General features: G+C 38.6%; 1 protein-coding gene across 1 annotated transcript in view; it reads right to left on the reverse strand.

Moving 5' to 3' along the window:
- Positions 1-25432, reverse strand: part of pkn2.L (protein kinase N2 L homeolog) — a 74901-nt gene that overhangs the window by 22082 nt on the left and 27387 nt on the right. Inside the window, exons 2-5 of the mRNA XM_018258592.2 lie at positions 8356-8653; positions 4339-4493; positions 2517-2637; positions 1490-1635 (exon numbers count right to left, since the gene is read on the reverse strand). Of these exons, the coding sequence (XP_018114081.1) occupies positions 1490-1635; positions 2517-2637; positions 4339-4493; positions 8356-8653 (720 nt within the window). The remainder of the gene's footprint in view (positions 1-1489; positions 1636-2516; positions 2638-4338; positions 4494-8355; positions 8654-25432) is intronic.

Raw genomic sequence — 25432 nt, forward strand, 5'->3', positions numbered from 1 at the left:
GACTGCTATGTGATGGTACAGAATGATTTCCTTTAGGATTGCTCCACTGAAAAAAATCCAGTTGTCCTATCAGTTCAACTAGGTTGCAATTGTGTTGCAATTGTGTATTAGGCCAACAGCTATTCAAAAGGTTAACGTTGGCTTAAAGATGCTGCAAAAATGGATATAAATCAGTGTTACTGAATTGCAATGCATGGTGTTTTTCTAAAATGCAGGGCATACCACATATAGAAAATAACTCTCAAATACTACTCATATGTTTTGCCCTGCTCAGGTGACAATGAAAAAGGTCTTAATGTTGCATACAAAGAACTACAGTTATAAAAGCAGCCCCACACGATTTTATTAAACATTAAAAGTCAGCAAAAGGGGTTCCATTCCAAGTATTTTCTTCCATTTAAAGCTTTCCATTTTTTGGTTTTTTTTTTTTTCTTTAATAAACAAGCACAATATAAAATGAAACACAAGGACAAACTACCACATTAACACAAAACTTGAATACATGGATTTGAAACATATATAATAATTTTAAAAGGGTGACAGGAGTTCCTGTGAATGGTTCAATGTTGGGCACGTTTGTTTTAAGGAATTGCCAAATACACAGGCAGTTTGACTCAAAAAGTGAAAGGTATCAAGGGCTAGAGGTCCAAGGTTCAGAAACAATATAAAAATAATACAATATAAACCAGCGATACTACCACTCATTCCATAAAAAAAATGTACATTAGAGAAGCAAATTCAAAAGAAAAATTAATTTTGTTTTGCATTATGATATTTTCTTTATTCAACTGCTCCATTCTCTGCATTGCTGGTATTAGCAAAGCAACCTTCTAAGGGTTAGTCCACACGAGCAGATTAGGGGAAATTTAGTCGCCTGGCGACTACGGTAATCGCCTTTTCTTCTGGCCCTCAATCTCCGGAACTGCCTTTGTGTGTCTTCCCATCCGCTGTAATGAAAAGTCGCCTGCACTAAAGCACACGCATCGCTTTCCGAAGTTTCCTTGTGAGGCTACTTCGGAAAACAAAGTGCTGCGTGTGCTTTAGCGCATTCGACTTTTCATTATAGCGGATGGGAAGACACACAAAGGCAGTTCGGGGAGATTGTCAACCAGAAGAAGAGGCGATTAGTCGCCAGGCGACTAAATCTCCCTGAATCTGTTCGTGTGGAATAACCCTAACAGTAGGAAAGACTATTTGCAGCAACATATGCATTTCTGTCCTTCCGAATTTTACCATAAACAAATGCAACTTGCGTTCAACCTACTTTTGGTTTTAATATGGCAACTTATTTTTAAACAAAATATTAAAATTAATATTGCATGTCTGCAAATAAATGTTTTATTAGACATTCTCAAAACCCATTGAGATGTATATATCAAGTAATCTAGGACTTGATCTTACAACTACTAGGCAAGCCTTGAATTTAAGCAGCTCAATAACCAAACCCACTGTAGAAATCAACATTTGCACTGCTGAACAGCAAACTTACTTCAGAAGGAGCCTTTCTGTCTGTAACTTTTCCAGAACCTAAAAGCTTCATGACATTCTTTGCCCCTTCAGCTACAGCAAATTCTATCCTAAAATGGTGCCGTAGTTCTTCCATTCTCAGCTCAAGGGGACTTATCACAGGTTTTTCTGAAAGACAAAACATTACACAGCATGTTTACCAATTGGTTGGAAGATAAAAAATAAATACATGTATACTGGATATATCTAAAAGACTGAAAACATGCAGCAGAAAGAAGTTAAGCTGCAGTTCAGCAACGGTTGGAGAACTGCTGTAGATCATTGGAACAGGGTGTAATGTAATTCTAAGAAAAGTGAGACCGAATTTACTTGAATTTCTGCATAGTCTGATTCATGCAGTGCACGTAAGGCTAACTGCAACATAGGCCCTCTGTACTAGAATGTGAGTGTGGGGAGTTTTCCTTTTGACATTACCAAGCAGGAATTTAAGGAGTTTGCTCAACGTGATTTATTCTGTAAAACATGAAGCCATTTTTTTGGACAACAATTTACAACAATTTGCTTGTCTGATTTCAGGTGTTTTGCCCTGTGCATTTTTTCAGGCCATCACCTAAAAATGGTGTATGTTATCACCTAAAAGCATCAGCACCGGTGTTCATCAGCCGATTTAGGCCAGAAAACTGGATATTACTGTAGTCTTCCAGAGACGCATCAGGTGAGAACTGCATCAAATAACTGCAGTTTTCACCCAACTGATTTTGGGTTATTTTCAGACAGATATCCCTCATAAAGGCTGTAGAAAGGGCCGGTAAGCTGCAGACTGTCTGGGAGGGGCTGAGCCAGCAGCTTTTATATATAAAATATAGCTAGTGACACTACTAGCCACTATATAACCATGGTGCTGCACTGAATAAAGACACCTGCTTTGGTGCACATAAGTGGTGACCGCTTGCTTAAATTCAATAGACAAGTTTGAGAAGTGAATTGGATTTATGATTTTTGGCTGTTGAAAATGGAGTTACTGGCTACACCAGTCTTTAAACGTTTACCATTATCAAAGGACATCTCATTAGTCTGCTGATTGGCTTGTAGAATTTGCATGCGTATTACTTCTATTTTTGTCTTGCTATCCTGGAGCATTTGCTGAGCCGTGCCAAGAAGTTTCCGATCCTGCAAAAAGACAATATATTTGTAACATGGAAAACAGGTCTAATAAAGCAGTGTTCAACAGAATAGAAACAGTTTAAAAGTGGTCTGAAACACTGTAAATGGATTCACAGATATTCCCAATGTAATTTGTCTAAAAGCTGTCTAAGAAAGTATACTTCCCCCAAACTAGATTTAAAGCAAAGTGTGCCTTTGATGAAAATGATGAAAATCACCTGTACAAGCAACATTTTGGTGACAAAATATTGATCAGCCCTTATTTTTAATTAAAAAAAAACAGGCAAAAGGAGTTTCTACCTGCAAACTTAAGAGTGACTTTTATAAACTAAAAATTGTTTATAAAAAAAATGCAAAGGAATACAATAATCTCATACACTTGTTTTTGTTTACACAAAAAAAGTCTACTAAGAACTACAAAATAAAAACAGAGCTCAGATTGGAAGTTACGAGTAAATGCACTGCTGCACTAGCCAACAGATATTTCAAAAATGATCATATACTATTATACATTTTTATACGAATTTCTGAACTTACTGAAAAAAAATCACCACAAAGCTCATCTCCCATGTCATTAGGTAGCAAGAAAAAAAAAACATACTAATTTGAATGCCAGGTGAATATTTAACAGCATGATGTGCATAGGTTTACCCAAGTATGTGGCATGTAGGGGCCCCAAAAATTAAAATACCCTATATGCTACTGCAGAAACAACATATTTACTGCATTTTATGTGGTTTCCACTGATTGGTTACCAGGCAGTAACCAATCAGTGACTTGAGGGAGGGGCACATGGGTCATATCTGTTGCTTCTGTATCTGAGCTGAATGCTAAGGATCAATTGCAAATTCACTGACTAACTCAGAGTTAGAGAGCTGAAAATCAAGAAGTAGTGTCCTGGCTATTATGTTAGACATCCAGTCACTCTAGGCTTTATAGATTACATGTTTGACTAACTATATTAGAAAATGTTTTATTTTGCACAGCATATTTATTTACCCAGTTTTTATTTTTACACTAGCTGTTCCTTTAAAAGAGCATTATTCAGAGCCAACAGGGTAATAGGTAGCAAGTACAGAACAGCAAAGTTTCACATCTACTATTACCAATAGATGTCACATTAAAGGCTGCAATGTTCAGTTTGGGGTATGCTAATGTCCAGTGAGTGTCGACAAGACACTGTTCAGCCCTCCCCTCCAACTCTCCCTACCCCAGTGTCTTGTACCCTTGTCACAGACAAGAAGACATCATGTAGTCTCACAGAGTAGGTGTTGCACCCCACTTACATTCTAATTTGACCTATCGTGTGAACAAGTAAATGGACATATTTATAAGGCTCTGAGGCACTGCCCACTGCACTGTATATAGCTTGGTTTTGGCTGCAATCAACAAACTATATCATCTGATATTTACATTTATATGAGGAGTGAGTTTAAGAAAATATAAGGACAAATTTTAAAATAAATGAAAGCACCTAGTGGCCCAGCATATAAGAAGTGAAGCATACCTTAAAAAAAGAAATATAAATAACCGACCCTGCATTGGCTTCCTACCCTATTCAATGACAGAGAAGTTCCTGCAACCTGCCTACCAACATAAGGCACATTATTGTACCTGTTTTATGCCTTCAAATGCCGCGTGTTCTTTTTTATTATCATAAGAACACTATCAGTGAAAATAATGGTTATTTGAATGTACTGTACTTACTTTTGACTGTCCATTAGAGTAAGTCTGAATCATGTTTTCAGCTCCTTGCTTCACTTTTAACTCAATGTCAAGCTGCTTTTGCAATGCTATCAGCCTTCCATTAAAAGCAGAAGAGCCAGAGTCACTTTTAGGAGTATCTGGAGTTTTTGGACAATCTGCAAAAAAACATTAAAATCATCAGATTCTACATATATGCTATATCTCAAAATCTGGCCACAGACTCAAAGATAAAGACGTACAAATCTCCGTTTTGTATGGTTTTCGGACCGTGTGTGAAGTGTCCTGACATTTTCCATGCCATGGCGATTGGCAAATTAGCCGATTGGACAGGTAAGAAGACTTCTGTTGGCTAAAGATTAGGGATCCACCGAATCCAGATCCACCGAATCCAGGATTCTGCCTTTTTCAGCTGGATTGGGATTCGGCTGAATCCTTCTGCCCGGCCGAACCGAATTGTAAATTGCATATGCAAATTAGGGGTGGGGAGGGAAATCACTTGACTTTTTGTCACAAAACAATGAAGTAAAAAACGTTTTCCCTTCCCACCCTTAATTTGCATATGGAAATTAGGATTTGGATTGGTATTTGGCAGAATCTTTCGCAAAGGATTCGGGGGGTTGGCCGAATCCAAAATAGTGGATTCAGGGCATCCCTACTAAAGATAATATCTCTGCTTGTATTGCCTAGCCCTATCTGATGATATTTGTCAGACATAACTTTCGTACAATGCTGTCTGTCAATTAATGGCCAGAACATCATCTGATTTGTTCTTTTTCATACTTTATTTAATCTGAATGGTTAATGGAAGGTCGGGAGATTGCAACACACAATCATTCGTCAGACATAAGGATATATCTGCATGTCTATGGCCAGTTTAAGAGATAATCTATGACACACAGCAAGTCCTTTGCCTTATCTAGCTACCTTAGGTGAGAAACAACAATTATATTTAGGCCCAGGAGCGTAAATACAGTGGAAGCAGACCCTGCTGCTGCAGGGGGCCGAGAAGGTATAGAGGGCTCCTTGAGGCCCTAATTAATAAACAATTTCAATAAATATTGCTAAAACAGGTCAGCCACTAGACATTTTGGGGGTCTGAAAAATAATTTACTGTGGGGCCCAGCAACATCTAGTTACGCCACTGTTTAGGCCATCTTACTTTTGTTTGTGGGCAGGCAGGTGAGCCAGATTAAATGCAATGAAGAAACTCAGGGTGAAATGTTGTACAACAGCTTCTGGTATAAAAGCAATGCTAAAAATACTAAGGCTTTTTGAAATTTACCTATTTTTTTTTTTTACACTACATTTACTTACACACCACATGGTCACTGCTACTGTCAATATTAAGCTGCCAAATCATGTGCCTTTTTAAGTTGCCATCTTGGCCTCTTCAGACTGAGTGGCTGATAACTGGTGAGTGAATGGGTGCCCTTCTAAAGGCCTGCCCAAAAAACGTATCTGGATCAGCCTGCTTTGACCCAGCGTGTGGGCAGCGAAATTGGGCATAAATCTGCTAATTTGGAAACCTTGCAAAACAATAGTATCTCAAGTGTATGACCAGCCTAAGGCACATTATGTAAGTGCCACAGCCAAGAATCCCATTACAGTTCAATGGCAGGCAGCCTAAGCCAGCATCAGAAAAAGTGTTTTGTTTAATGGCTCTACTTTACAGTATTCATAAGTGATTGTCTCATTTGTTAATTTGCTTGTTCGGCATAGAAAAGGGGCATTTTTGGATGGCCATGGAGTTTATTTTCTGCTATTTTTTCAGCCAGTGGAGAAAAGCCCAAACATGGCTGTGCAGTATGCCCTTTACTTAAAGGGCAAGTCAACCCCAAATTAAAAAAATTTGCATTTGCTTAACTCAGTGATCCCCAACCAGTGACTCGAGAGCAACATGTTGCTCAGGAACACTTTGAATATTGCTCTTAGTGGCCTTAAAGTAGGTACTTATTTTTGAATTCCTAGTTTAGAGGCAAGTTTTGGTTGCGTAAAACCAGGTATACTGCCAAACAGAGCCTCTTATAGGCTGCTAGCCCACATAGGCACTACCAAATGGCTAATCACAACACTCATTTTGCACCAGCCAGGAACATTTTTCATGCCTGCATTGCTCCCCAATTATTTTTACATCTGAATGGTGTGCACAGGTACAAAAAGGTTGGGAACCCCTTGGCTTAGCTCCTGGTTGTTCGTTTTTAAACAATGTTGCGAAAGTCTTAATTCAGACAGGTCTGTTAATCATGTGACATGTCTTACATTGTATCAATAGCCTGAACCACCAAGGTGGATAATAGAAAGGGACAGACAGACACGGCTTTCAATAACAATACATATACAATAACTTAAAAACCATAGAAACATTGTAATGAATGTATACAAGCAAAGTTGATTAGAATTATGTTCTCTTTTATTAGGCAAATATCTTTGGGTTGACATTCCCTTTAAAGGAGAACTAAACCCTAAAAATGAATGTGGCTAAAAATGCCATATTTTATATACTGAACTTATTGCACCAGCCTAAAGTTTCAGCTTCTCAATAGCAGCAATTATCCAGGACTTCAAGATGGGGTCACCATATTGGAAAGTGTCTGCGACACTCACATGCTCAGTGGTCTCTGAGCAGCTGTTGAGAAGCTAAGCTTAGGGGTTGTCACTTATTAAGCAGAAAATCAGGTTGGCCTGTAATATAAGCTGATGCTACAGGGCTCATTATTAAATTCTGATGCTAGTTGCACTCGTTTCTGTGCTGCCATGTAGCAATTATCGGGATTACTTATCAGTCTAAAGGTGGCCATACACAGGGAGATCCGCTCGTTTGGCGATCTTTCCCTGATATGCCCACACTGAGGTGGGCGATATCGGGCTGATCGGATCGTGGACCCTAGGGATTTTTTTACCCTGCCCAATCGGCATCTGGCAGATTTTCAGCCAGATTTCGATCTGGGACGCCCCTCGGATGGCCCCACACACGGGCCAATAAACTGCCCGTGTATAGGGGCCTATATACCGTGACACTGATTTTCTAGGAGTACTGTATAGTGTGAGTGGGCCCCTAAGCTCAGTAAGTAACAGCATCACAATTGCGAGAGCAATTGGGAGAAGAAAAAAAAACACAAATAGCTTCCCACACCCTCTTAAAAAGGGTGGTTCACCGTGAACTTTTGGTATATTATAAAATGGCCAATTCTAAGCAACTTTTCAACTGAAGGAGTAACAGTGGGACTTTTAACTATTGAGTGCTGTTCTTAGATCTACCAGGGAGCTGTTATTTTTTGTCAGGGAGCAGTTATCTGGTTACTGTCCCATTGTTCTGCAGATGGGCTGCTGGGGGAAGGGAGGGGGGGTGAACATCACTCCAACTTGCAGTACAGCAGTAAAGAGTGACTGAAGTTTATCAGATCACAAGTCACATGACTGAGGGCACCCAAGAAACTAACATGTCTAGACCGATGTCAGATTTCAAAATTAAATATAACAAGAATCTTTTGAAAAAACAGATTTCAATGCCGAAGTCTCTTGGAGCAGCACTTTAAACTGATGCATTTTGAATATATCATATTTTCCTGTGACAGAATCCTTTTAAATAAAAAAAAAAATAATTAAAAAAAATGCAATAACACGCCCCTTCTCTTCTGGAAACACTTCAGGGTATACATCACAATTGTCAACTATATGGCTAAATGCTAAGTCACTACCAGGAAGAAATGAACAATGCTATCAACTGTAAATGAGTCAGCATCTCTTACTATAGAACAATTGCCCTAGACATCCTGCTCAGTCAGCATAATAAAAATAAACTAAACCTCAAAAACAATATTAAAAAAAATATGGTACATTTTAATGATCATTAAGAGGCACTACACTTCTAAAAAGAGAATTTTTATCTGGCTGACTGGAGATTCGACATCCATCAATTTCTGACTCATGACAATTTCCCATATAGATAAGAAAGGCAAAGTGAATATTTGATTACTATAATACAACAAGAAGTCAGAAGTCACTGAATTACAGTACCTGGAAGATTCTCGGCCTCTCGCATTACAATATGTGCATTTAGTTCTTGCAGATTGTTGTGAAGCTCTTCTAGTTTCTTGTTAGACTTTTTTAATATAGTGTCCACATAAGCCAAGTTTTTTTTATCCGTAGTGACTTTACGAAGATTTTCAGCACCTTCTTTGATTTTAAGTTCTTTTCTAATTTCACGCTTTATCTGGTCCTTCATCTCATCCAAATGTGGCTGAGCTAATGGATCTGAAAAGTCAATTTTTGGAAAAATACCCATGGGTTCAGCGACTATACTGCTCCTGGGGTCCTGTAGTGAGAGAGAGAGGCAAAACTTTAAAAAAAATTAATACCAGGCTTAATCCCCCTACTAAATTAAACATAACACAAATTATTGGTATTTAAAGGTTATATCATTTTGTCTAGCAAATGCAAATAAAATTTCTTGATAGTAACAGTTTACTGTAGTAGCATTGCTATAGCGGACAACAGATCTCCGTGAAATGCCTTACATTACACGTGGCGATTCAGGTTAAATGCAGGAAAATGCCAATTTTTCAAATGTTCCTGCAATCGCCGTAATATAATTTACTTGCAGAGATTAAAATGATGGTAAAGGGCAATGTATTTTTGGGGACATTTGTCACCCATGGTAGCAAATTTTTAACACAGACAACAAATGTCCCCGAGGCTTGATAAAGGGTCCTGCGAGGCCCGAAACGTTGCCATTTTTATTGTCTGCTCTAAATTATGAGCCAATAAATTCACCTTTCTAAGCAATCGTTCATTCTACAGTGTGCTGCAGTGTATTGGACTACTACAACAAATGTCCCCGTATGTCATTCACAAAAGGCTATGGTCACACATACTTGTTTCTCAGCCTCCGTTAAACAGCCAAACTGCTTGCTGGTCAACACTGGATTCTGTGTATACATTTATATGCACAATGTTGGCCCATGCACAGTGGATTTCAGCACAAAATTATACTGTCACAAATCTTACTGTCTAGACACAGGTCGACTCTTGTTAATGCCAACACAGGATTAAGCTGTTTGGAAGTTACCGTACACTATAAATTAGAATTAGGGATAAAAATTACAGCTTCTTAACGCAAAAGGGTAAAATAGACAATTTTAAATGCATATACAATCCTTTCATTTGTTGGTGTTGCTGGTATTAGGTTAAAAAAAATCTAAGGTTTCCAGATTATTTGGTTTCTAGCTCTGCTTATTTCACAGCAAATGCTACTTATTTATATTAAAGGCACATGGACACACTTTCAAAAAGCATAAGGATTTCTTCCCTAATCACAGATTTCCTTAAAAAAAAATAATCAAAATTTGGGGCTAAAGCAGCAAACAATTTCATGTCTGACTAAATAAGGTGCCCATTACTTGGCTGACACACACATAATCATAACTACATGAAGTGCGGGAGAGCTACTACTCCACTTCATCTGTCGATACACCATGCACCCAGGGCTGACATCATAAAACATGGGGCCCACACTACTTTGTTAGCAGGACATCTATGTATAAATAAGGCCCCAATCAAATGCATATAACTAAACTGCATGCCTGACCACCCACCGATTTGTTCCAGCCCCGCCAAATTAAACCCAAAACATGACCAGCAACAACCTACAGGGTAGGTTACCCCATAATCTGGTAAAGCCCACTTCATACGCAACTAAGTATGATGCTGTTACTTAAATTTGTTAGGAAAGGATGATAAACGATTCATCTCTCTCTCAGTTTTCCTGCTTCAGTATTTAGATGAATAATTAATAATGTATCATATTGTAAATGGGATAAAATGCCAGTATAAACTCAATCCCTGATATAAAATGGTCAGCAACATTATAGTGTTTGCATTGAGACTACTTACACAACAAAATGACTGAAGAGGCAGGCCATGACCAACATTTTTTGTTTTCTGCTTTGAAGAGTATTTATTGTTTCTTTCTGAAAGGCTTGCATGCTGTGGTGTGCTAGTATACACTGCCAGGCTTTGCATGGCTTCATTTGTAATGATCCATTACAAAGACATGATCACACTATTTATAAAGACTGTATTTTTTTACCCACACCGGGCTAATGCGGTCATTTATCCATCTATCCTTTTTATTATGACATTGCCTCTTTATATGTATGCAGTAAGGTGTACTGTGACATTTACTAGGGGATGCTTTGTCTATTTCAATTCATTTTAACATGGACATTTTTAAATAAGCCACTAAAAAGCAATATTATGCACAGAAAGTCTCGCATGAAAGTGGGAAGTATTGAGGTTCATAGCAAGAAAGTGTATTTGAATAACTATGCTTTATCGTTCTTGCTTAAACTATATACACTTTGTAGACATTTGAAAGAAAAAAGAAAATCAATAAAAATAAGGGGGTTGAGATTAGAATACTTTGTACGGATATGACTAGTGTAGCAGAGGCCAGACAGTACAAGACATGAACATAACAAAGAGGTTGAGTTCTCATGTAACATTTATCAATGTAGCCCTAAAAGCTTTTATACATGAGTGGAAACACCACAATATTTCTCACTATTTCACTCATTTTGTCCAAGAAATTGCAAAACAAAGTACAGGGTGTTCTGTTTTGATCTTGTGTTTATTCATTTTAACTTGGTGGGGCATATTTATCAAAGGTCGAGTGATAGTTTTTTTTTCCTAAAATGAACTTAAATTACCTTGAAACTCGAAAAGTATCTAATTTAAGAAAAAACCCGAACATCTAAAACTCTAACTAATATTACCGACCAGAAAACTCGAATCGAATTCGAATCAAATTAGATGGAACTCGAATAGAGCTTTTTCTCAGAAAAAAACTCAAATGTTAGGAAGGATCACTGGACATCTGCCATTGACTTCTAGATGAACTGGCAGGTTTTAGTTGGTGTACTACCGAATTCGAGTTGTTCCCAGGGTATGATAAATCTCAAATTCAAATTCGAGTTTGGATTATTCCCAACTCAAATTTGAGTTTTGACCAAAAATCCAACTCGAAAATTCGAATTGACCATTCGAACCTTAATAAAACTGCACCCAAGTGTTAGTTATTTTATGCCTAAGAGGTTTCAGGTGTCTCCTGTTTAATAATAAACACCAAGTATGCAACATTTAAGATTATTTAATAAATAAATGTTAGTGCTATTCTATTATATTCTATTATAAACATTTGTGCATTACTCACATGGGGTGTATTATAGCAATAGTTAAATAGCAGCCAAGACCGAGCATCAGGTTTATCTAGTTTATTCTTAAACAGCTTTGAAAGCTTGCAAATCATTCCTATAGAAAAATTTAATTTAATGCCTGCAAGAATAATACTTTTGTCTAGCTCTCTGCAATTGTATTTATTAATTACACTTTATTTACATAGTGCCAGCATGGTACTCTAGATACACAGCACCACCAATTTAAACACACAAACAGATCATTTTCAATCGATTAGTCTCCAAAAAAGCAATGCTCATTAAAAAAAAGCTAAATTTGACAAATGTTAAAGAAGGTAAACCATGTTTGCTCATATCCACAATCAGAGAGCGATAAAGTATGTATGTATGTACTGTATGTATGTATGTATGTATGTATGCATGCATGGTTACACATGCACACACTTGGTTGCACAGATAATTAGCAATCCAAATATCAGTGGCCAAAATGTAAAATGCCAATGGCAAGAATTCAGAAAATTGGCATGTGTCCAATCTCCGCCTATTTGTTGCCCTGCTCTTCCTTAGCACATCAATTTAGGGTACACTGGTTTAGCTGGGACATTTACAGTACTCAAGAAAACCTATTAATGTGCCACTGGCAGGTTTCGAATGAATGGGTAAACCATGTTTTCTTGTAAATAGCACAGGTTCCCACAGCCACCCAAATCTACAGCATAACCCTGACACGGATAGGGGAAGGATCTTATCTGTTATAATTGTACCTAACACTGCATATTTTTATTATATCTTGAAGAAACAGGCACTCTCTCAAACTGCTTCTTTTACTTGTTTAAGCTCCAGCTCTTTACTCCAAGCTTAGTGAAGAGGCCATGTGGATGATTTTATTTCAAAGCGCTAACAATGCTCCATTATAAGAGCTGAATCCTTTCCGTAAGATAAGATCAGACTCTTAAAGGGGACCCGTCACCCGAAAAAAATATTCAAAATCCTATTTTATCACATTAGTCAAGCAAAATGAACTTTAATTACACTTTATCAATTATTTGAATCTTGTTTCCTTCAGTCTGGGATTTCAAAATTATAGCAAGCAGGCAGCAGCCATTTTGTGGACACTGTTTTTAAGGAAAGCCTTGTATCGTCTCAGAATTTTGTTTGTGCACCAGAATGGGGGACCTGATGTCCATCCCCATGCCCTGGTTACACAATTAAATGGTAAAAAGAACGGGGGGAATATATGGAGAGCAGTGACATCTAGGAAGTGCTGAATGGAAAGTGAAAGTAATTGTCTGCCCCGCCTCTATGCCACGGGCATAGAGGAGTGGCAACAATATTTGATTGACAGCTGAGATTTTTAAATGAGCTTACAACAGCTATGAATGCTTTAATAAAAAATAGAAATTGGATTTTATGTTTAATTTGAAAAGGACTTTTATTATACAGATTTTTGCGTATGGGTGACAGGTCCACTTTAATGATATTCTTCCTCTGTGTACCTACTATAGCGCAGTCTGAGCCTGCATCTTGTATTGTTCCCCAGTGCACTGGTGGAGAGACACTAACAAGGTAAAACATATTGCAGTATGTGGGACTAACAACATATTGCTTTGAGACAGGCAACAAAAGCTTACGGTATATAGAAAACACTACCTAAAATATTGGCAAGGCAGCACTCACAAGCTTAAATACTTCTGTTTCTCTTCAACGTGTCACTAAAGGTCCTGGTAAAACTTAGCTTTATGCCATTTCTATAAGAGGTAACTATAGATGGGCTTAAATAAAAATATTTGAAATATTCAATTTTTACTTTCAATATATGATTTTTTTGCTAAGCAAGCAGCAGAATCAGCTTGAGATGCAATTCACAAGACATCTTGACAAGGCAACAGTCTTATTTTTACACTCCAAACAAAGAGCACAGCAGAGATAACAAGGGAAAAGGACTGGTTCACTACACGGACACAGAGGACTAAGGGCAGAGACACCCCCAGTAACAAACCGTTTCTTCTTCTGGCGACTAATCACCCCAAACTGCCTTCCCAACAGCTAGACTGTGAATAGTCGGCGGGATGGCACTCGGAACGCTTCATTTTCCGAAGTCGACCAAAGTCGCCTCACGTGGAAACTATGGGCAACTTCGGAAAGCCGAATCGATCCGAGTGCCATCCCGCCGGCGATTCACATTCTAGCCAGCGGGAAGGCAGTTCGGGGAGATTAGTCGTCCGAAGAAACGATTTGCTGCTGGGCAACTAATCTCCAGAAAAAGCATTGTATGTCTCTGCCCTAAGGGGCATGTTTACCAACATTAGAGATAAATATCTGGAGATATCTGGAGATGTTGCCCATGGGAACTAATCAGCAATTAGATTCAAACAGCCACCTATTATTTAGAAAACAAAAGCAAGGTTACGATTGGTTGCTATGGGCAACATCTCCAGAAATCTCTCCAGATATTTATCTCCAATGTTAAGCTCCCCATAGACGCGACGATTCTTCTTGCCGAACAACCGATTTTAGGGAAGTCCGACCAATCCTTCGAAATTATCGTGCGGTTAGTGGGATTCGAACAATCGTACATCTTACGATTTTTTGCCCGACATCTGTCAGGAAATTGATCGGCCAGGTCAAAAAATCTTTGTCGGTCCCAGTGCAATCTATCTATGTTTGCAGGGCCAAGCAGGCAGCTCCCCTTTGTTTTCCTGGCAAATTGGTCTTCTTAGTTGATGGTCAATTCGTACGATCGTTCCCAGAAAATCGTGGTCTCACGATGAGGATCGGATCTTTTAAAAATCTCAACATCTATGACCAGCTTTAGTAAACATGCCCCTATATCTGTTTATGTAACAAGGACACCCCACATTCTTATTATATCTCCACAATGCTCACTGCTGTATTTGAGTAATAACAAGAGGGCACCAGCAAGGTGGCAGAGATCACAATAATAGTGAATGGAGAGGTATTTGTCACCTGCCCATTAGTGCAAATTCTCGGGGGCAACACTCCATGAGTCACTGGCCTAATATGGATTAAAGTGAGGGAGTGGTTTAATGACACAGGTCATACGGGTTTTCCGGATAATGGATCCTTCCGTTATACCTTAAGTCTACTAAAAAATCATGCAAACATTAAATAAACCTGATGGGCTGGTTCTGCTTACAAAAAGGATTAATTATATCTTAGTTGGAACTAAGTACATGAGGTACTGTTTTATTAATATATAGAAAAAGGAAACTTTTTAAAAATTGGATTATTTGATTATAATGGAGTCTATGGGAGAGGACCTTTCCATAATTCGGAGCTTTCTGTATAACGGGTTTCCGGATAAGTGATCCCATACCTGTACTAGAAAATCGCGTAAACATTAAATAAACCCAATAGGCTGGTTTTGCTTCCAATAAGGATTAATTATATCTTAGTTTGGATCAAGTACAAGATACTGTTTTATTAATACAGAGAAAAAGGAAATCATTTTTAAAAAATTTGGATTGTTTGAGTAAAATGGAGTCTATGGGGGACGGCCTTTCCATTATTCAGAGCTTTCTGGATAGCGGGTTTCCGCATAACGGATCCCATACCTGTAGCAGATAATACGAATAATCTCAATCTGAGGAATCATGTAAGTCTGTGTGAAATATACATTTATTTTTGACAGTTCAACAATGTATACAGGCCACTAACACCTTTGTGACATAAGAATAGATTATATTTTAGTAAACCCAAAATTCTTTTGCAGACCATGACCCAAGTGTGGCCCAAGACGTACAGTCTAGATTTAGGGAACTGAAATAGTCCGACAGACATGACGTGCGAGTCTAAGCACTATGAAACTATTTTAAACAAACTAACGCAGGAGAAAACCAATACATATGACCTAGGAGAGCCGAGGTCGTCCCCAACACACACACCACAATGAAAAAGTTGAAAGCCTTTTTACACAGCTTAGACAACATGTGGTTGCTTATATTTTGCTTAACTTTTATATATTAAAAATAAACAAAACTCCTATTCTGCGGTAATAAGAGATCAGACATTTAAAGCAAACTATCATCTTAATAATAATCACTTGAAGTACGTTAAAGGTATATAATCAGCGGACTACTAAAACTGCAATATCAAGTTACTTATTTATGCAACAAAGAACTGGTTGGGCCTGTTCCAACGTCACTTGTAGGCAAATTTACACAGAAAAATACAGGTAGACACAGCTAATATGAACTATAGATCACATCCTTCAGCTAGGGTACTAGGTTTTGCCCAAAGCATTTTACTGTGAGAAATAATTCACACCGTTTTTACCACAATGTTCTGTTTTAAGGAGAACAGAGTTCCATTCCAGCACTATCCAGGGCACTGTCGGCAAGAAGTTTGTATGTTCTCCTCACGTCTGCTGGTTTCCTCTCATTCCAAAAATCAAACATGAAAATAGCCTAAGCAATAGGTTTTCCTCTTTTCTATTTATGCGTTTGTTTGTTCTGTCCTTCAGTTTTCCTTTTTAGCAAGGTTAAAGGGGCAGTATACCTCCTTTTTCAACATTGGTTCAATGAATAGGGCTAGTGCTGAACATACTCTCTGCCTATTGGTTTAGGTAGGAGATATTTATGGTTTTTGATATTTCTTGCTCTAAAAAGGGCAACATTGCAATTGAAACTAAAGTCACATTCTATTTCCTGCAATGTCAGGCAAACCAACAGCCTGAAAAGTGGCTTTAGTCTCAAATGCAAATGTTGCCCTTAGAGCAGTGAACCCCAACCAGTAGCTCGTGAGTAACATGTTGCTCTCCAACCCCTTGGATGTTGCTCCCAGTGGCCTCAAAGCAGGTGATTATTTTTAAATTCCTGGCTTGTAGACAAGTTTTGGTTGTATAAAAACCAGCTGTACTGCCAAACAGAGTCTCAATGTAAGTTGACAATCCACATAGGGGCTACTAAATGGCCAATCACAGCCCATATTTGGCACCCCAAGAACATTTTTCATGCTAGTGTTGCTCCCCAAGTCCTTTTACTTCTGAATGTTGCTCACGGGTTCAAAAGGTTGGGGATCACTGCCTTAGAGCAAGAAATAACAAAAAAATAAATATTCCCTTTAGATTGTAAGCTTTTGCCCGCACGCTTCTGCAGGGGTGTCATGCGGAATTGATGGGCACTAGGACCCTGTGGCTTGATGCTGCCGGGCGCTAGGACCCTGCAGCGTGAAGAGGCCTTGGGGCTGTGAAGACAGGAATCCAGCCTTGGGGCCGGGTTTAGGAGGGGGCGGGTTAGGGTCAGGTGCGGGTTGAGGCAAACTCGACCCACACATCACGAATACGCACCCTTTAAAATATATGAAATCTGGTTGCTAGCACCAGTGACCACAGCACCCAAAAATATGATTTTGACGATTCTTTAGATATATTTTTGCTGGCTAAATTTCTGTGGATGTGTGCATATCTTTGGAATTTAAAGATAATAATACTGAAAGTTTAATCATACAATACCAAAAGTTTAATAATACAGTGACTTTCCTTTTAAGTGGGCCACACCCAAAGGACTGGTTTATCTATTTGTAGTAAGATTATTGAGCTGGCACGTTAGGGCTCCTAATATTGCTCAACATGGATAGCTGGATCAAGCAACCAAAGCAAAATAAACTAATTCTAAGCAACTTTTAAATATAGAATAACCACGTGTTTCAAATGGCTGTTATGTTACTTTATGGTCTGCTCTGTGACTGATGGCACTCACAGTGATCTGGCTTAATTGAAGGAAATTGCTTCAGTTCGTATTTTTCGCGCTATTCAGCCAAATCGCAGCGACCTATTACTTGCAGTGATCTTAAGGTTATACTATAGCAAGTAATTTTCGCAGGATTTGTCGCCTCCAGTAGTACGGACAGTGTGGCATCACCCTAAAGGTGGCCATTGACATTTTTCGTACAATATTTGGTGCGAGTATGGTGGGAAAAGAGCCGACCATTATTGGCAGAAGACTTGGATATCGGTCGGCTCGTCGATCGGGCTGGACGAAAAATTTTCATCAGGCGCCTTTGAAGGCACCCAAACATCGTCCGTTGTTAGTGCTGAATCGTCAGATACAGGTAGAATTCTATTGTTTCTACCTGTATATCCGACGATTCAGCTCTAAACTTGTGTATTGAAACAAACGATCTTTCTTGAAAAGATCTTTTCCAAGAAAGATCGTAATTGTTACGGCTATGGTCACCTTTAGAAGAAGCATGCAAGGCAGCAGTCTGCTACACTGATTCAAAATATAGAAAATAAACAGCCGTGCAGAAAGGAACCGCAAAATAATGCTTTCAAGATGCAATTGCATATTCAAATATCTTAATTGCAAAGTTGCTAAGAATTACTTTTCTTTCAACATTTCTGGGTTTACATCCCCATTAAAAATGTCAAGTTTGCATCTCCCATTTAAAGTTTTCAAAGTCACTGCAAACAGTACAAACATAACAGCAACCTCACAGGTTGTAAAAGGATATAGATAGATAGATAGATGATAGATAGATAGATAGATAGATAGATAGATAGATAGATAGATAGTGCCCAACAAATGATCACTGAGACACTTACCTAAAAGCTAAGAAACAACAGAAATGTACTTTATTAAGCACAGTAGTGCACATAACAAATAAAAACCGATCAATACTTAAATGAATAAGGCTTTCTATTTCATAAGTAGTTGTACTCTAGACATTCACCATAGAAATCCCAGTATTCCTTGGCAGGTTATTATATCTGAATAAAACATGACTTTTCATAAAACATTAAAGCTAAATTACAGACTTCGTAAATTATTTAAAAAGCAGAAAATACAAATGAAAACTCTGGGCACACCACTTCTCACTAATTAATCCCATGGTGCCAGAACAATTCCACAAGCAACATATTCCAGAATTTACAGAAAGTAGTCAAATGATTATTTAAGAGTTTATGGGATAAAAAGTATAAACAAATAAGCTGAACAAAGATGAAGATGAAAAACGTTTGTGTATCGATCTTCTTCCACCTGCCAAGCTATTATTTATATTTTTTAAACAGTACATTTTCATGCATAAATATCTCCTCTCGCCTTGTTTTCTTCAGCTTCTATGACGATGTTACAGACTGTGCAGTTTAAGGGTTGCTCAAAAACTCACAGGAAGATATGGCAAACTGCTCAAATATCACCCTACGTACAACAATCTGGTTGTACATTGAACCTACAGTCCTGAGATATTTATTCTTTTTGCCTCTTCACTCCATGTGAATGAAAAGGCACTAAATGTGGTGCAATAAACCATAGCAACCAATAATTAATGTGACTAGTATAGGATTCCTGCGGCACACTTTACATCTTTGAAACTCTAAAGGGCTTATGTATTAAAATCTGGCACATGCATTTATCTCATTTGATTGCAGAAATTTAAAGTACAAGCCTGAGGAAGGGGTTGGTCTCCAAAAGCTTGTGCTTCAAGTTTCTGCAACAAAATGAGATAAAGGCATTTGCCAGAAAAAATTGATGTGCTTCTTTCCTACTCAATCTGTATGATATAATTGGCCTGGAAGTAGTCGGGATATGAATGCACCCGCAGTGATAAAGAATTGGTTTGCTGCAAGAAAGAACAGTCCTTAAACGTATGTATTAAAAACACTGTACACTGCTGCTTGCAGTGTTAGGCTGCAAGCAGCATATCTGCACTGGACACTCCCCAGTGAGGACTGCAGCAGACAAACTTCACGTGTCTATACCATTCATCAGAGCGGTTCTTCTCTCTATATTTAGGAACACTTAAGACAAGAACATGCTGCACACAAAAATGCGCCACAATAAGAAGCAAGTATCCAGAAATGTACTTGGCTAAGAAAGAAAAAAATTTAATGCAAAAACATATGTTTAATATTGCTATAAATATGCATTAAATTGTATTAATACAGAATCCAAATAATGAATCACATAAGAGCATTTGTCATGTTTTGTCACTGAATTGTGCACTGCTAATTCTATAGCATTGTGCACAGTCACTCTATGCTAATGATTCCCAACCAGTGGCTTGCGAGCTACATATTGCTCACCAACCCCATGGATGTTGCTCCCAGTAGCCTCAAAGCAGGTGCTTATGTTTGAATTCCAGGCTTGCAGGCCAGTTTTAGCTGTATAAAAACCAGGTGTAACGCCAAACAGAGCCTCATATAGGCTTCCAGTCAACATAGGGGCTACCAATAGTTAAAGGAGAACTAAAAATGCCATATTTTATATACTGTGCTTATTGCACCAGCATAAAATTTCAGCTTCTCAATATCAGCAATGATCCTGGACTTCAAACTCGTCACAGGGGGTCACCATCTTGGAAAGTGTCTGTGACACTCACACACATGCTCAGTGGGCTCTGAGCTGCTGTTGAGAAGCTAAGCGTAGGGGTCATGTGATAAAGCAGAAAATGAAGTTGGCCTGTAATATAAGATGATGCTACCAGAGCAGATTATTAAATTGCACTGGTTTCTGTGCTGCCATGTCGTAATTATCTGTATTAATTACTAATCAGTCTTATATTGTAACATTTATATTCTATGTGTACTGTATATTCCTAAACTCATTAATTGACAAGAGCACAGAGCATGTGCAGTGAATCAGCAGTTAAGAAGATGGGGAGCTACTGGGGCATCTTTGGAGACACTGATCTTTACCGCCAAAGGGCTGTGGTTGCCTTGGGCTGGTCCAGAAGACCAAAACATACTGTACAACATTTCTAGCCTACTTTTTTAGTTAAGCTTTAGTTCTCGTTTAATCACAGCCTATAACTGGCATCCCAGGAACTTTTTGCATGCTTGTGTTGCTCTCCAACACTTTTTATATTTGAATGTGGCTCACAGGTAAAAACTATTGGGGCTCCCTAGTCTATTGTAAGAAAAGCTAGCAGAAGCCAGTTGGTGTTGACAATGTGGAAGGCCAATTTAGGCTCAATGAACTACACAGACTTCCGAGGTCAGAAGCTTGACATGACAGATGACTGCTAGTCACTTAAAAACAAAACATCCATTTTTTTCTATAAATCCCATGCAAAGGGTTTTTTCATTTTAAATAAGATTTCTGTTTGCTGCAATTTTACTTATACAGATTATACATGTAGCTTTTCAAATGGGTTTTTAAACGTTGTACAGCCTTTACTGCAGCATCTTAGTTTACTATAAAGCTTTTTGCATAAAGAAAAAAAAAAACGGTTTTGTTATTAGCATGTAGGTGGAAGACAGGGTTCAGATAAGTTGATTTTTCACAGGAATGAGTATGCTAAATGATGGTTTGTGTAAAATAAATACAAATACCTTACGTGCTTTGCATTTTTTCAGATGTAAGTTGTTACACTGAGCAAACTATTTCCTTAGTGCTTTTACTGAATCTTCACAGGTGAAACACACAGTTGTTAAGCTCGAAATTGCAACATAATACCCTACAGCAGCAAATGCAAAACTTGAGAACATCACTTCAAAACCAGGAAAATAGAAAGCACTGCTATTTATAGGGCCTGTGTGGGCAAACTCCCAAATCCTCTGATCTAAGTAGTTGAAATGTTCACTGTCCAAAACATACTGTATCAGCAATCAAACAGCTAAAAGGAAAAGAATTAAAGCATATTCCCTGTGAAGATTTGCTTGAGCCAGGGGGGTTCGGCCTAGTGTTACGTAGCCAGCAAAGGGTCGCCAAGCTGTTTAGGGTGGGCCAGAATGATCTTTGTTTAATCTAATCTCTTTTACAAGTGTGTTTTACTTCAGGGTAGAGTCCTGCGCGGGTCCATTTTTTGGAACCCGTACCCGGACCCGCAACCTGCATTCTTACCCGCTTGGATCAGCTACAAGATCCGCAAGTACCTTATCCACAACCCCGACCCGCTGACCATCAAGAATCAGGAAGTGCTGTCATTGTAAACCAGAAGTGACATCATCAGAAGCAGCCATGATCAGAAAAAAATAGGAGTAAAACAGGAAGTGCTGTCATTGTAAACCGGAAGTGATGTCATCGGAAGTAGACGTGGCCAGAAAAAAGGAGTAAATATCGATATTGAGAAGACCTGCGCCCGACCCGCAAACCCGCAGAACCACCGACCCGTGTCTATACTCGCATGGGAACTTCTATCCGCAACCCGCAGAGTACTGCACGTTTTGTGGGTAACCTGCGAGTACCCGACCCGCTGCAGGACTCTACTTCAGGGTCTTCAAAGAATATGTATGGTATGTTACATGTAAAAGGAATACACAACACTGGGCATATTTACATGTCCGCAGCCAATAATGAATTGGCTTTGTTCAGTTGCAAGTAAATAAAATAAAGCAAAAATATGATTGGTTGCCAAGGACTTCAGAGCTTCATGAGTTTTGTGCCCAGTAGTGATGAGCAAAATTTTTCGCCAATTGACGCCTATATTTGCCCATCACTAGTGCCTAATAATAGTAAATGAGCCACAGTAAATCATAACACTCTCTCCATACAGCCTCTTTTTTGTACACTTCTATTTCTTCCCTACATAAAGACACGCATTAGCACCAAAATAAACAGCCACCCATCTAAAGAAGAGTTTACACAAATTAATCACATTTGACTGTAAATGCATAAGCTCACAATTATTAAAAACCACTCCATGTCGGCCTTAAAGAGATACTGACAACAGAAATTAAACTCTTTTTTACATCATAAAATTACTTTTTAAAGCTACTTATAACTTTGCCATAAATTATTTGCACAATGCTTTTACATTACCTGTCTGATGCCCCATGTTCCTGTATGAGGGGGCTGCCATATTTGTGCAGCAGGAGTCCGTTAGTTAGTATTAGAAACTTTAAATGACAGTACTTTAACGAACAATTACTTACATAAACAATCCTGCAAAAAACGATCATGACCTATAGGTAACTTTTAATGCACATTCATATTTTAAAAAGTCGTTTTTTAGTGTCAGTATCACTTTAACCGTGAATTCATCTGAAATGGTTGCTTACAAGGGCAGTTGTAGATGACATGATTGGACTGGAATCAGACATGTTTTGTGACAGTAAATGAGATTCCACTCAGATGCCATGCTGAAACTTTGGTGCAACAGAGCACAACCTCACTGTCAGCAGTTCCATCTATCTTTGAAGCAGTTAATGGATAGAATTACTGCTCCCCTAATTTGCATATGCAAATTTGAATCCGGATTCGGTTTGGCTGGGAAGAAGGATTTGGCTGAATCCTAATGAAAAAGGCCGAATCCCGAACCGAATCCTGGATTCGGTGCATCCCTACTTCTGACAGTGGAAGACCATTTGCAAATTTAATAGTTTGCGCTAATGCGCCGTAAATGTAATAAAACTTCTTACTGAAAAAGTAGTTATGTTTGCTCCAAAAGATTACCACACCTTCAAGCACTTCTTAAGATAGTGTGCAATTAAAATTGGCAATGCAATAACAGTTTAAGGAACAATATATTACATTGCGAGATGTGGATTTTTATTCTTATTGGTGCGAATTGTTTTTCTCTTTGCAACTTTAATTACATTCCCCCATTAAAGTGTAATGCTAAGGATCCATACATTTTATTCTCTCTCATTATATGGGACGAACGGATTCTGCAAAGAAATGGAGATCTGTGTAGATCTAGATTAGCTGGCTGAGTTATTTGTCCTTAAGCAAAAAAATAGTTGTAGCTTTGCCAGTAGGCATTCTCAGAGCTGTGTGCCACACTTGGCTTTGTGAAGTCATGGCATTTATTAGAAGATTTGTTGGCAGTAATGTTTCTGTACTGCAGTTTTATTATTGTCATTTCCTTGTCAGTAATGAACACACAATGGCAAGCCTTCCAGTTTAAACATATTCTATCCGTGCTACAGGAACTAAATGAATGCACACACTAAATTAAATACACAGTATATATACAGTGCATTGGGGGAAAAAACTACCAGATACATAGAAATTTGATTTGTGATGAACCAGCGATATCTTCATTTCACAGCAACAAAACCTAAATTAGTATTTATAATGTGACTGGCTAAGTAAACAGGAAAGTTGTAAGTGGGGCGAGATGACTGTGTGCCTCAATTTAAAACAATTAAATCACTAACCAACTGAATAAGTATTTAGCCTATGTTTGTAATCCTTGTGCTTTAGTTTTTTTCTGTTTAACAATATGCTTACCGGTACTTCCTAAATTATTTGTTTATAAAGCGCTGACACATTTTCATCTGTGCTTCAGAAAGCAGCTCCAGAGCACTGTGTTACCACTATACTTTACTATAAGGTGTGGCAGTTTTAAAAAAAAAACAGTAACATCACCAAAAGTGTTTTAAAGTAATGAAAATATCATGTATTGTTGCCCTGCACTGGTAAAACTGACCTGTTTGTATGAACTATAGTAGTGTTTCTGAAGCAAACAAGCTACTGAGTAGCAATGGTGGAAGTTGAAAAAAGGCTATATGGCACAGGTTAAATAGTAGATAACAGATAACACCAGCAGTTTTACCAGTGATGTTACAATTCCGTTAAGGTGAAGACTGGCCATACACTGGCCGATAAAAGCTGCCGAAAGACCAAGTCGGAAGCTTATTGGTCCATGTGTGGGGCCCTCAGACAAGCTTCCCCGATCGATATCTGGCCGAAAGTCAGGCAGGGTTAAAAATCCTGTCAGATCGAGGACCGCATCTGTTTGTTGATGTGGTCCCGCGATCCGACCACCCATATTCCATACGTTATGATCTGATGTTGGGACCTAGGGCCCACGATCGGATCAACCCAATATATCAGGGAGAGATCCGCTCGTTTGGTGTATGGCCACCTTTAGATTTCAAGGCACATAAAACTTTGTACTTTTGTCAAATTCCTTTGTGTTTTCACACACATAAATTAATCCAGAATAGTGAGTTTTGTATTTACACATTTGAATGTACTGTTATACAACACTATACTTATGTCTTTAGTTCAGTTCCTCACATATTAAGTAAACATTGTGTAAAAAAAAAAAAAAAAAAAAAAAAAAAGGTGAACTTTAACACAAAATATGCATTTGATCTCTTCATATGGAGTTGAAAAGGGGCCGTGGCCTAGAAAACTAGGGTGTGAGCATTCAAAGTTGGCAATAAAATACTCTGAATAGCAGTGACAACTGTTTTCTCATAGCAAACATCAAGATACCATAGATCTGTGTCAAAACAATTCCTGCCTTGTTGTAAGCACATTTTGAGGGTACAGTGACCGTTTAAAGAGGACATTATCTCCCATAACAAATGGCTCAGACTGCAAAGCAGGGTAAGGGTAAGGCCACACAAGGAGATTCGGGGAGTTTTTGTCGCCTGGCGACTAATGGCCTCTTCTTTTCAGCGACTATCTCCCCGAACTGCCTCAGCGTTTTTCCCCATATGGTGCAATGAAACTTTGGGCGACTATTGAAAACGCATCGCCGCGTGTGCATTAGCCCAGGCGACTTTTCATTCTAGCCTATGGGGAAAAACGCTGAGGCAGTTCGGGGAGATAGTCGATCAAAAGACGTTTTTCCGTTATAGCCAGCGGGAAGGCAGTTTGGGGAGAATGTCGCTCCGAAGAAGAGCCAATTTTTCGCCGGGGCGACTAATCTCCCCAAATCTGGCCTTACCCTAAAGCTAATGCCACACCAGGCAGATTCTTGGACTGTGAATAAACATTTCGGTGCTGTAATGCATTTTGCATGCCTGCAACTGGGCAGACATAGTAGCTCTCAGGCACATCAGAAAGCGGAGCATAGGGGCCGATTTATCACAGGATAAATGCAGACCAAGAATCAGCCCCTTTGTTTCTATGTGTTTGCACCTGGAACCACTAGGGCGGCCTGGGTGCAGGCATATGGTACAGATTTACATGTCAAAAACACGCAAGTATGAATTTTGCCTGAGAAATTTACTTTATGTGCCTGCCAGGGGCCTGAGTGCT

The sequence above is a fragment of the Xenopus laevis genome, chromosome 4L (assembly GCF_017654675.1).
Source record: "Xenopus laevis strain J_2021 chromosome 4L, Xenopus_laevis_v10.1, whole genome shotgun sequence".
In the NCBI taxonomy this organism is placed as follows: domain Eukaryota; kingdom Metazoa; phylum Chordata; class Amphibia; order Anura; family Pipidae; genus Xenopus; species Xenopus laevis.